The sequence below is a fragment of the Diospyros lotus genome, chromosome 6 (assembly GCF_014633365.1).
Source record: "Diospyros lotus cultivar Yz01 chromosome 6, ASM1463336v1, whole genome shotgun sequence".
Lineage (NCBI taxonomy): Eukaryota > Viridiplantae > Streptophyta > Magnoliopsida > Ericales > Ebenaceae > Diospyros > Diospyros lotus.
In genome coordinates this window covers 18,335,750-18,348,188 of record NC_068343.1, presented here as the reverse complement: position 1 = coordinate 18,348,188, position 12,439 = coordinate 18,335,750, and the positions used below count along the sequence as shown (strand labels likewise).

General features: G+C 40.4%; 1 protein-coding gene and 1 non-coding gene across 2 annotated transcripts in view; both read right to left on the bottom strand.

Annotated features, from left to right (window-relative positions):
• LOC127803835 (asparagine synthetase [glutamine-hydrolyzing] 2) overlaps positions 1–12,439 on the bottom strand; it is a 35,720-nt gene that overhangs the window by 9,580 nt on the left and 13,701 nt on the right. Inside the window, exons 4-7 of the mRNA XM_052340390.1 lie at positions 12,144–12,285; positions 3,161–3,256; positions 2,427–2,521; positions 584–745 (exon numbers count right to left, since the gene is read on the bottom strand). Of these exons, the coding sequence (XP_052196350.1) occupies positions 584–745; positions 2,427–2,521; positions 3,161–3,256; positions 12,144–12,285 (495 nt within the window). The remainder of the gene's footprint in view (positions 1–583; positions 746–2,426; positions 2,522–3,160; positions 3,257–12,143; positions 12,286–12,439) is intronic.
• On the bottom strand, positions 10,711–10,793 carry LOC127805427 (small nucleolar RNA snoR35). The gene has a single exon (XR_008024153.1). It is a non-coding gene; the product is annotated as a small nucleolar RNA snoR35 (small nucleolar RNA).

Below are 12,439 nucleotides of genomic sequence, written 5' to 3'. Positions count from 1 at the left end.
AGTTTCTAATTGAGAAGTAGAACAATTCTGCTGTCATATTCCTAAATATAAATTTAGGAATTTTAACACCACTACTTACCTTTACTGATCAAAACAATGCCAGGAATATTCCAGCTTGTACTATTTCCTTATGACATTTTTATTAGCTCAGAAAAAGAGCACGACCAAGTTAGAACTTTAAATACAAAGTGACACAGTAGGCTAAAGCAGGTAAGAAAAACTAAGAATGTATATCTATAAATGACATTATTGCCAGGATTGATGGCCTCAAGAGTAGCCATTATCTTTTCTTGGATATCCATCCAATGACAAAATCAACTTCAAGAATTGAATTTCCAGTACATTGGATAAAGGGAAGGCTGTTCAGATAGCTACAAGGTGATTCAGTGAAGTAAAATATGCTCGCTTGAAAAATAAACAAAAACAAAAAAACAGGAAATAGAAGAGAAGACAGAAATGGCACCCACACAAAATGGTAGGCAACCAATATTGATGCACAGTTAAACTGGCCCAACCACTTGTGTCAAAAATGTATTTAGAAAGGTAAAGCTAAAACTATTTAACTAGAAAGATGTATGGTGACCTTCAAACCAATGCAAAAGCTATGCAATTGTGATCCCCACTGGCAAGCAGCTTCTGATTCAGCCAAATAGCGGGAGGCCACAGCAGCAACAAGTGATGAATCAAGCCCTCCAGACAGAAGTACACCAAATGGCACATCAGTCATCAGTCTCTTGATCACGGCCTGCATAACAAAAAGGATAGATCATTATCTTTTAAGAAATTAGAATCTGCAAATATTAGCATAATTCCAAAAAGAATCTTTACTTCTCTGCTGGAAAAAGGAAGAGAAAAAGGGCTGGTCACTGATAGAAAAAAATGGATCTTCATGTGGAATCTGGACTGTTGGTACACAAACATGGTCACAAATGAAGATAAAGGAATGCCCACCACATCAGACTTCATCAAGCAACGTGTTAGCTAGTTCTAGATGTTAGTGTTTCCCTTTTAATAAAATAAATAGCTGACACCTAACAGACATACAAAATATTCGTGAAGCATATGCTTGTTAGACATATAGATTTTCTGTTTCAGTTTTCAACTTAGTTTTATGAGTAGTCTTCAAAAGATAACATGAATGTGGCCTAGTTTGTGGTTTCATTTATTTAGAACTTACATACTTGGGGTGAATATTCCCAAATATGGCGCACTATTTTCCTGATGCTGTCAATGTAGCAAAAATGTAAAAGCTTTTGTTCTTCCAACAGTGTTAAGATATTTCTCCCAACACCAGGACTACCAGCAAATGCAACCTAAAACTGACTAAAGGAATAAGAGGCATAATTCTTGGAAGTTCTTCACCTTCTCAAAATTCAATAATTTAACAGCGCCTCTCTCTGAGAAACCCTTCAATCCCAGGTCCAAAATATGCTCAAGTGTCCCAGAAACATTTAACCAAACTCAAGATAAAGCACTGGCAATTCTCAGTTAGCAGTATAATCTATGCTGTTACTGAACCCATCTTTTTCAGTTAGCAAGGAACAATTAAAATTATTATTTCAGATGGAAAAATTATCACATTTCAGGTACACACCAACCATAGTGTCTAAATCTGTTCACAATCATCAGGCTCAACTTCTTAGATTAAGAAACTACATCCTTTGGTTTCCTAAAACCTAATTCATCCTTTTTAAGGATGCTAGAAATAATCATGTATCTGGATCAACAAAATTTTGGTAATGTGGGGGCAGGAAACTTGGATTTGACAAGAATCCCGTTTCAGGTGGTATGAAGGGAATTGGCCCTGGCATAGTGATTCATATTGGAAAGTTGTATAATACAGAGTCCAGAAGACAAATAAAGACATTTAGATAATCATGCAGCAGCTCAGATCCAATAATTAACGTCCTAGAAAATTGAGGGGGAAAAAAGCAGTCCTCTTGTTCTATTGCCAGTCAATTTCTAAACATTCATCATTGTGCAAAAGCTAGTATGGCTTCTTATCTCAATTTAAGGTTCAGTCAGTATTTACTAAAACAAGGGAGCTAGAATTGAAATGTGTATTTTTTTCCTTGTGACCCATTCAATGCCTCACTTCATTTCATTCAAAATTCAAATAGCAAATCCCTATCAGCATGGATCATTGCAAATCTGTGGCATTTACGCTGTATTCTCTGCCTTGGCGCTGTTTGAATTTCAATGTATTTCTTTTACAAATAACTTGAATTTCAAAGTGCATGCATAATCAGATATTATGATAAATTCCCAACAAGAAAGAATGTGTAGACTGTACGTAAATTGCTTTTTGCAGTCATTTCTGCATTATTTTTATTTATTTAATTCAGCTTTTAGAGATGAATCAGATCCATTACACCCAAAATAGCAATGAAATCAAGAACACAGAATCAGAGAAGTCTGAAATAAACCTTCTCAAAAGCCTTGCGAAGAGCTAGGGGATCATATGCCACAGAAGGGATGTGTTCATCAAACCATGGTGGGTTGTACCACCTTCTAAGCCCTCCTGCATGTGAACATATCACATTAAGGAGATCAATAGTCAGCACTGTTTCACTACAACAAACGTCCTGAAAGTACTTTATATAGATTGAAATCATACAAACCACTGGAATATAAAGAGCAGATTAATCAGAATTTGCCAGAAATGATGTTGATTTGGTACAAAATTATAAATGGGTTGGAGTTGAGGGAGACTTGAGTAAAAATTGTAGGAACAAAAAAGTTAATATTGCTTACAGCTTGAAAAATTCCCAATGTTTGCAAATGTCATAGAGTTAGTGGTTTGCAAAAATATTTTGAAATAAAAACTATGACTACTATTTCCAGGTTTCTTTTCCTGAAAAAAATTAGTAATTACACAGGAATATTTCTTTGGCATACAAAATGCTACTACTGAAAGGTTAACACGACAACAAAATTTAAAATCCAATAATATTGAATAATGGTTCCTAGGAAAGGCAGAGGATTTCTTTTCAAAAAATGATAAATTAAACAAAGATAAAGATTAATAACTGCACAAAAGCTTTTCCTATAGATCAATAATTGCTGATGCTAAACCAAATTAACAATTTAAGACAGTACATACAATCATCAATTTCATTGCAGAAGTAATCCAGCCCTCTATGGATTAACATGTACATACCAGCTTTGCTAGAGTATATGTAACCGGGAGGAAAGGATATGAATCTTTCGCAATCATCACTTAGAGCTTTCATTTCTGATGCAAACCAAATGGAACCTGCAAAGAGATGAGCTTAAGTGATGGTAAAAGGTATGGTTTATTTTTTCTGAATGTTAACAGACATGGGTCTTATCCATACAAAGAGTGAAATGACAAACTAGTATTGCCAATAGGACTACTAAAACTGTCTATCAACAAAAGCCAGATTCAGAAAGATAAGAACTCAGTGAGGTTGGGTAATAACTACTAAATCATAAAATGCAATCCAAATATTGTCAAAGCAGAGGGTGAATTGGCATCCATAACTGCAATACCATCCCCCTCAAAGTCCCTAAAAAAAACAGGTAAAGATATGGTGCATGGATATGCACAGCCTTTCATTTTTTGAGGCATTTGTGTCTCAAAGGTGTCTCAAGAGTATCCATACAGTGTCAAGGTTCCAAAAAATCAATCATGTATACATTATTGGAGATGTGTCTACTAGTTGTCAAAATTATCCCACAACTGTTGAAGAATGATGCAGACAGGACAATTCTTGCATGTCAGCACTGGTTGGTTTGACAAGGTTAGGGATGGAATTCAAGGGAATTCCGGCTAATCGGAGAAGAGAGCTGAGAGAGAAAATGGATAGGGAGAGAAAGAATAATAGAAAGGAGAGACAAAACAAGAAGATTCTTACTAATCATGAGGAGCGTGGCTCCAATACATCGAATATATATGTTGTTAGAGGGTCCTTCTAGAAGGTAGCCTATGACTCAGTGTTCCCTACCACTGCCGAGGCTCACCCATTAGGTGTTACAAAATATGGATGGACCTATCTACCCCTATTACATATTAGCTACGTGACAATTCTCCCCTCCTTAAAATATTTCTTGTCCTCAAGAAATCACAAAAGTCTAGCTACTCAAGGAAACTGTTTGAGCAACTCAGGGAGGTACTCCCAAGTCGTGTCATTTGGAGGCCGATTGGTCCATTGTACCTGCACTTGAATCAGGGGTAAGGGCCCCTGGTAGATGAACCTCCTGTCAATAATTGCCATAGGTTCACACACTCTCGAGAAATCCTCCTCCAAGGTTGGCAGTTCGACACTTAAAACTTCATGTGGCCCTACTGATTTCTTGAGTAGTAATACATGAAAGACTGAATGGATGCCTATTCCATCTGGTAGTTGTAGTCTATAAGCGAAGCTCTCTACCTTAGCTGTTACTTGAAAGGGGTCGAAGTACTTAGGCCCTAGTTTAGAAGGGGCTTACCGGTAAACATTTGCTGCTGAAACCGCCTTACCTTCAAGTAAACTGAATCCCCTTCCTCAAAATTTCTTTCAGTTTGCCATTTGCTTCATTCGGTTTTGTGCCACCGTTAATTCTTTTTTAATTAACTGAAGGTCTTCTTGTCTCTACCTCAAGTATTAATCCACATCCCGTTCCACATTAGAGTAGTGCATCACTGCTGGGATGAGTGACGGTTTGTAGCCAAAAAGTGCCTCAAAAGGTGATCTCTTAAGTGAGCTATGGAAGTTTGAGTTGTAGCACCACTGAGCTAGGGGCAGCCATTGAATCCAACTTTTAGGTTTAGTGAAACATGCACACCTTAGATAGGTTTCTAAGCACTGGTTCACCCTTTTAGTTTGTCCATCCGTCTCCGGATGATAAGCCATAGACATGCAAGTCAATTTCCAATTGTTTGAATAATTCTCTCCAAAAGTTGCTGGTAAATATCTTGTCTTTGTCGGACGTGATAGACAAAGGCAAGCCATATACTTTCACCACCGAATCCAATAGTACTCTAGCCACATCCGAAGCTGTAAATGGATGAGCTAGGCTGAGGAAATACCCAAATTTAGTCAACCTATCCTCCACAAAATCCATGGAAATTCTTTGCCAAGCCCGGTCTAAAATCTCCGATGGCTGAAGTAAACCGGGGTATGGAACTTGCTCGCGTTTGCATTTTTGGCAAACAGAGCATGCTAATACATAAGTTGTCACTTCCTTCTTCATTTCCGGCCAATAGAATAATTGTCTCACCTTGTTGTAAGTAACATTCAAGCCAGAGTGCCCTCCAACAGGAGATGCATGCAAGGCTTGTAGGATTCGAGTCCTAAGCTGAGGGTCTTCCCCAATCACCATAGGCCCTTTATACCTCAATAACCCCGCCTTCAATGTGTACCCCTTTTGCTCGCTGCTTCTAGTTGCTAAATTGGTCATGAGTTCTTGAGCCCAGGGTGTCCTCTCATAGCCACTTGACACCTCTTTAATCCAATCGGGAACAACTACAGAGACTGCTCGGCATTCACCCTTTTCTTCCCTCCTAGACAATGCATCAGCCACCATATTCTCTTTTCCCTTACGATATTGGATGGTGTAATCCAATCCTAGCAACTTGGTTACCCCTTTCCTTTGTAACTGTGTATGTAACCTTTGCTCTCCTAAGAACTTGAGGCTTTCATGGTCGGTCTTGATGACAAACAAGTTTCCTTCTAGATAACACCTCCATTTGTCTACTGCCATGAGTACAACTATTAATTCCTTATCATAGATGCTCAGCCCTAGGTGTTTGGGAGCTAAAGCTTGACTAAGGAAAGCTATCGGCCTACCTTCTTATGCCAACACTACCCCCACTCCCATGTCACATGCATCTATTTCTAAGGTGAAGGGTTTGGAAAAATTTCGTAAAGCTAGAATTGGAACTTGGGTCATAGCCTCCTTTAAGGAATCAAAGGTTTTTCCTGCTCTCTCCCCCCATTCAAATCCATTCTTTTTTAGCAGCTCAATTAACGGCTTGTTGATTATCCCATACCCCTTAATGAACTTCCTATAATAGCCAGTTAGCCCAAGAAAGCCCCTCAATTCCTTGATAGTCTTAGGAGTTGGTGATTCCACCATAGCGGTTATTTTTTTTGGATCAGTGATCACGCCTTCTCTAGTGATGATATGCCCAAGGTATTCCACTTGTCCCTCTGCAAAGATACATTTAGACTTCTTGACATACAATTGGTTAGATTTGAGGTCTTGGAATGTGGTTTTGAGGTGGGTTAGGTGTTGCTCCATGGTTGGGTTGTAAACTAAGATATCATCGAAGAAAACAAGGATAAATTTTCTAAGGTAAGGGCAGAAAATGTGCATTAGTTAGGCCGAAAGGCATTACTAGGAATTCATAAGTCCTTGATGGGTGCGAAAGGTAGTTTTGGGAATATCTTAGGCACTCATTCGAATCTAGTGATAACCAGATCTAAGATCAAGCTTAGAAAAAATTGTAGCCCCAGATAATTCGTCTAGAAGGTCATCTATAATAGGAATGGGGAATTTGTTTTTGATGGTGTGGGTGTTTAGTTGTCTATAATCGACACAAAACCTCCAACTCCCATCTGTTTTATCAACTAAGAGAATAGGGGAGGCAAACGGGCTTTAACTTGGTCTGATTACATTTTTTAACAGCATTTCTTTCACTAGGCGTTTAATCTCGGCCTTTTGAAATGGAGAATAGCGATAGGAACGAACGTTTATGGGTTCGGTATTTGGCTTGAGGTGGATGGTATGTTCTAAGAAATGGTCTGGGGGTAAGGAAATAGGTTCCAAGAATAATTCCTAAAATTCAACCAACAAAGAATAATGTAAGAAGTCAATAAATTGTACCTTGCTCGGGGAATTAGCTAAGGCCTGTAATCTAAACCATTGATTGCCTTATGTTTTTGCTATGTCTGCTTCCTTTCTCCCTTCCCACACCTCAATGGCATAGACCGAATGAAGCTGAGCAATGGTTCCCTCTTCTTGCTCAAAGAGTTTCTTTAGGTGGCTTCCTGAGATTGCTTTGCACTCTCCTCTATCCCCACATCCTGTCAACGTTAACCTTCTTCCTCCCTTATCAAAAGTCACCTCTAAGGTGTTGAAGTCAAATACGAGGGGGCTGACTGTTTTCATCCAGTCTACTCCTAACACAACTTGACATCCTCCTAATTGTAAAATTCTCAAATCGACAAAAAACTCATGCCCTTGCATTCTCCATGTAAAACCATGGCACTTGTACCAGTTGATCATTTTGTGACCATTAGCAATCGTGACATATAGGGGAATAGTGGGTTGGAGTATGCATAGTAATTCCTTGGTTGTGCTATCATCCAAGAAGCTATGTGAGCTCCTACTATCTATCAATATAAGAAGTCTCCTCTTCCCTACATTATCTCTGATTTTAATCATCTTCTCCAAAGGGTGGCCTTCTAGGGCGTGAAGAGAAATTTGCCCTCTTCCTCCTTCTCTTCCACTGAATCCCCCATTTCAGTGTCAGGCATTACTTCTTCATCTTCATTTTCTTCTCCTTCCATTTGCATTAGGGCCATTTTGCATTGGTGCCCCACCGTGTATTTCTCCCCGCATTTGAAACACAATCCCATATGTCGTGTCTGATCTAATGTAAGGGATCGTAGGGGATTGGCTGCAACCTGTGCCTTTGGGGGGTAACTCCCTTTATGCATTTGAGAGTTGCCAACCTTCTGACCCCCTCCTATAGCGCCTTGTCAACCCACTCCAGACCCTTTTTGTGAGAGTCTATGCTTCTTAGCGAGGGCGTCTAGGGATAATTCATGCAAGCGAGCCTTCTCTGCCGCTTTCCTAACGGTCGTTGGTTGTAATATCTTCACCACCGGCCTTAGTTCGTCATTCAATCTGCTAAGAAAGCTAGATCCAAAATGCTACTCGTCCAACATGGGGTGGGCATGCCCTAGTATGGATTTCAACTCCTCAAATCAGGCTTGGTACTCTTCCACTGTCCCCTCGTGTCTTAGCTTATTAAACTATTCCACCACATCAGTTAAGCTACTCTCACCGAACCGGGCACAAAATTCTTCTAAAACTCTGGCCACCTCCATTCATGTCACCTAGCACTCCAACTTTGAAACCATGAGTCTGCTACATTGTTCAAGTATGTAGCGGCCATGTTAACCTAGTTTTCTTCTGCCACTCGGTAGTGATAGAAGAAGCGTTCGCACTTTCTTATCCACCAACGAGGCTTCACCCCTTCGAACACTGGTATCTCCATCTTTGGGACGGGAGTGTTACTTGCAACACCTAAGCCTCTTCTCATGGTGGCCTCTATTGCTGGCTCCTTCCTTTCGCCTATCTCCTGATGACCCCTTACTCCCTGAATGATAGGAGCAGTCGCCGTCCTTGGTGGAAAATCCACTGGTAAGGTCGCATTCGGTTGTCAGGAAAAGATGGCCAGTGCAGCATTCAGTTGCTAACTCAGTCCCGTAAACTCCACTCTGAGATGAGCGAAGTCGTCTCTTAAATGTCGCTCCACTTCCATAACATTCGATCGCATCCTGCTTATGTCTTCGTGAGTGTTTCTGAAACCTACCCACCTCTACTGTTTCCAACCTTTCCTCAACCAACTCATGGCTCTGTTGCGCGCCCGCTTCGATGGCGTCCAAGCAAGTTTCCATTTGTTTCATGCGAGTTCCCTCTGCTATGATTGTCAATTATAGCTCATCGACTTTGGACCATCGACTCTGATACTAATTGTCAACACCAATTGGTCTGACAAGGTTAGGGATGGAATTCAAGGGAATTCCGACTAATCGGAGAAGAGAGCAGAGAGAGAAAATGGATAGGGAGAGAAAGAATAACAGAAAGGAGAGACAAACCAAGAAGATTCTTACTAATCATGAGGAGCGTGGCTCTAGTACATCGAATAGATATGTTGTTAGAGGGTCCTTTTAGAAGGTAACCTATGACTCAGCGTTCCCTACCATTACTGAGGCTCGCCTATTAGGCGTTACACAATATGGATGGACCTATCTACCCCTATTACATATTAGCTACATGACATTGCACATTTCCGTCCTTCTTAACCTAGTCCCTTTGTTCCACTGACAACCTAACATCAACTATGTTCCCCACAATCCTCAACACCATAAGATGCATCCACTAACTTTTAGAATCTATTAGACTTAAGCAAGTTATTGAATGGGAACTTAAACCATCATCACAGGACCAGTAGGGAATAGAAAATCAAGGTAATCCATGTAAACCTTGCATATTCAGCCTGCTAGCTCCTCAAGACATAAAATAACTTATGGTAAATTACTCGAGAAATGATGTCATGACCCTAGGAACAATAGAGAGGCAAAATTGTAATAGTGATATAAAGAGTTGTTGGAGGGTATTTTGCAATTTGTTAGAATTTCAGTTGTTCTGCACATGGGTGCATGATTGAGGCCAAATGGATTGCACATGGGTGTAGGAGCAGTGACGCTATAAATAAGCCACTGTTATAAGAAGAAAGCATGTTATGAATTGATAATTGAATAGTCTGATTTTCCTTCCCCTCTCTCTCTCTCTCTCCCCCTCACTTTCTGTTCTTCCCTATTCTTCTTCTAAATTCTCCCTTCATTCTTCCAATTTCCAATCCAACCCTAGGTTCATGACAAATTAGTATCAAAGCCAATCGTTCCTCGGTTGTAAATTCAATCGTTCTTTGGAAGTTGTACGTGAGTTGTTCGATTTTTTATTGGCTGTAATTTCCGTTGCCGATACATAGTGAAGTCGGTGACCTCTGTTAATAGCAACGGAGCCGGCAATCTGGGCAAACGGACAGAGGTGGGTAGACGTTGATCGACGAGCACATCGGAGGCGACGCGAACGGACAGTCATTCACGAGAGGCGACAGTCCATCGAAGGTGAAGTGAATAGCCTAGAGGGTTGCAACTGTCTAAGGCGAGTGTGAGTCCATCGAAGGTGAAACGAATGGCCCAAAGGGTTGCGACTGTCCAAGGCGAATGTGAGTCCATCGGAGGTGAAGGGGACGACCAAGAGAGTTGCAACCAGATCGGAAGACCAGTTCGACCCAAACCGATAAGTTTCCTGTAGGCACGACTATGGTGTTGCAATTTTGATCAAGAATTTCGACCGGAGTTCTATGGGGTGTTGCCGCTTGATAGGTTGGTGATTCTAACCCAGTCAATGAGAAGCGAATCTAAGCGATTTTTGAATCCATCGCAGTTGCTATCAAATTTCAAATATACCAAGCGAGAGCAAATCCGGGGCCGTCAACTACTTCTGCTTGAGTTAATCGAGTGGCCTTTCTTTAGTTGCTTCACCCTTCTTCCTCCATTCCCGAAGCAAAGCACTCAAAAACGAGCTTCCCTACTAGAGCTACTTCAGCAAGGAGTACTGTTGTGACGCTCCAGCGTTGAAGGCTGCTGAACCGAGAAAATTTTGCAAGATTAGTAATGGCGGAAGCAACACGGATGAAGAACCTTGAGTCTCAGGTGCAACAATTCCACTCGACAGTCACTAATATGCAAGCTTGAGTGAAATTATTGAAGATCGGATCCAATCACACCCATGAAGCAATCATGGCAATGGATCGGAAGTTGGATTCCTCGTTGGGGGGCTTGGAGAGAAGGATGAATGGAATCATAGATGAAGTGGGAACTCAATTCAGAGATCAACTACAAAATTTAATGGTCATGTTCTCTCACCAAAATCAGTCATCTATGAATGGATCGACTTCAAATATTCCAAAGAGTACTGGGAGGTCTTTTGCTACATCATTCTCTACTCAATCTGGAGCTGCACATCCCTAGATTTTCATCATGCAATAACCATTCAAGGAGATCAACAAATTGCTGGAAGCATTTCTAGTGGTCGTTTTATCTCAAACAATCTCCCTATTACCCTTTCTGAGATATCTCATAGTAGTGCAAATGGTCATTCAAGGGTGAAAATAGTGGTAGAATGAGTGTTGTTGGAAGCCCTAGATATAGTAGTGGCACAAATGGAGTTGGTGGGTCTATTCCCAGGATTCTTCCAACCTCTGCTGCAATCGGTAACTGGGATGCTGTTCCAGGAATGGGAGTATCTCAAATCCTTGGAAATGCAAAATCTCGAATTACAAGCTCAATGGGAAACATAGTTGGTGGGGGCAACATTTGGAAGAACCTAAGCTATGGTGAGGTTGATAAGACAGCAAAGGCAAAGGGACAATCTGAAATTGTTGAAAAAGAAGTTCTTGTAGAGGGATATTTTAGCAAACACAAAGAAAAAGGAGTTGCTGAATTCATTACATGGAATTAGAGTGGCGCAACGGATATTGGTGCTAGAGTCTTTCCTCATATTTCAGACTTATCGAAATCTGAGGAAAAATCAAATTTGGAACGAAACATTGACTTGTTGGATAAGTCGATTACAAAGCAGGTCAAAGCTGGAGCTGGAGCTAAGAATGGCAACGCCTGTGACATATACCCTAGGCAGGGTCAAGATTGGATGGTCCACATGCAGTTGAAGGCATTCATCACAGACTTGGACCAAAATGGTGATGAAATATTAAAGGAAATTGGGGTCACAGTTAACCAATCTTCTGGAAATGCACCAGCCTACATTGAAGAGACTATGGTGGGGAAAGTTGTCAAGGTGTACATGAGAACTACTACAAATCTGCTACGCATACAGAGGATTTTCCAAACTTCTCCATCCAAGTTGTGGAAGAAAAGAAAAAAGGCATATAGGAAGCTGTGGAGGTTTGGCATTTCTTGGGGACAAGATGTGTTTTAAGGCGGAGGGGAATTGTCATAACCCTAGAAGTAATAAAGGGGCAGAATTGTAATAGGGATATAAATAGTTGTTAAAGAGAGTATTTTGCAATTTGTTAAAATTTCAATTGTTCTGCACATGGGTGCATGGTTGAGGCCAAATGGATTGCACATGGATGCAGGAGCAGTGAGTCTATAAATAAGCCACTATTGTAGGAAGAAAGCATGTTTTGAATTGATAATTGAATAGTCTAATTTTCCTTTCTCTAAATTCTCTCTCTCTCTCTCTCACACACACACACACTGACAGGTGAGCCCAACTTGGTTATAGAGTATTGAAAACAGAAACAACACCACAAAACACAAGCAAACTGCACAAGCAAAATAGAAAAAACAATAAGGAGGAGGAGATTTACATACCATCAAGACCCCAGCCCATGTAAAGTGGGGTAATGCCAATTGCATCGCGAGCAGCAATGAAACTTTTATCACGGCTGTCAAGTAGGACAAAGGAGAACATTCCATCCAACATGTCCACAAAATCTTCTCCATATTCCTCATACTAAGACAAATGAACAAGTCACAGGAATAACACACAATAAAAGAATATTTTAATAGAAAGAAAAAATGAAATTGAGAAAGAAATGGTGTAAAAGCATGCTCTATCATTGGCCTTACTTCTGAAGTTATTTCCAATACAATTCAGCACTAAATCA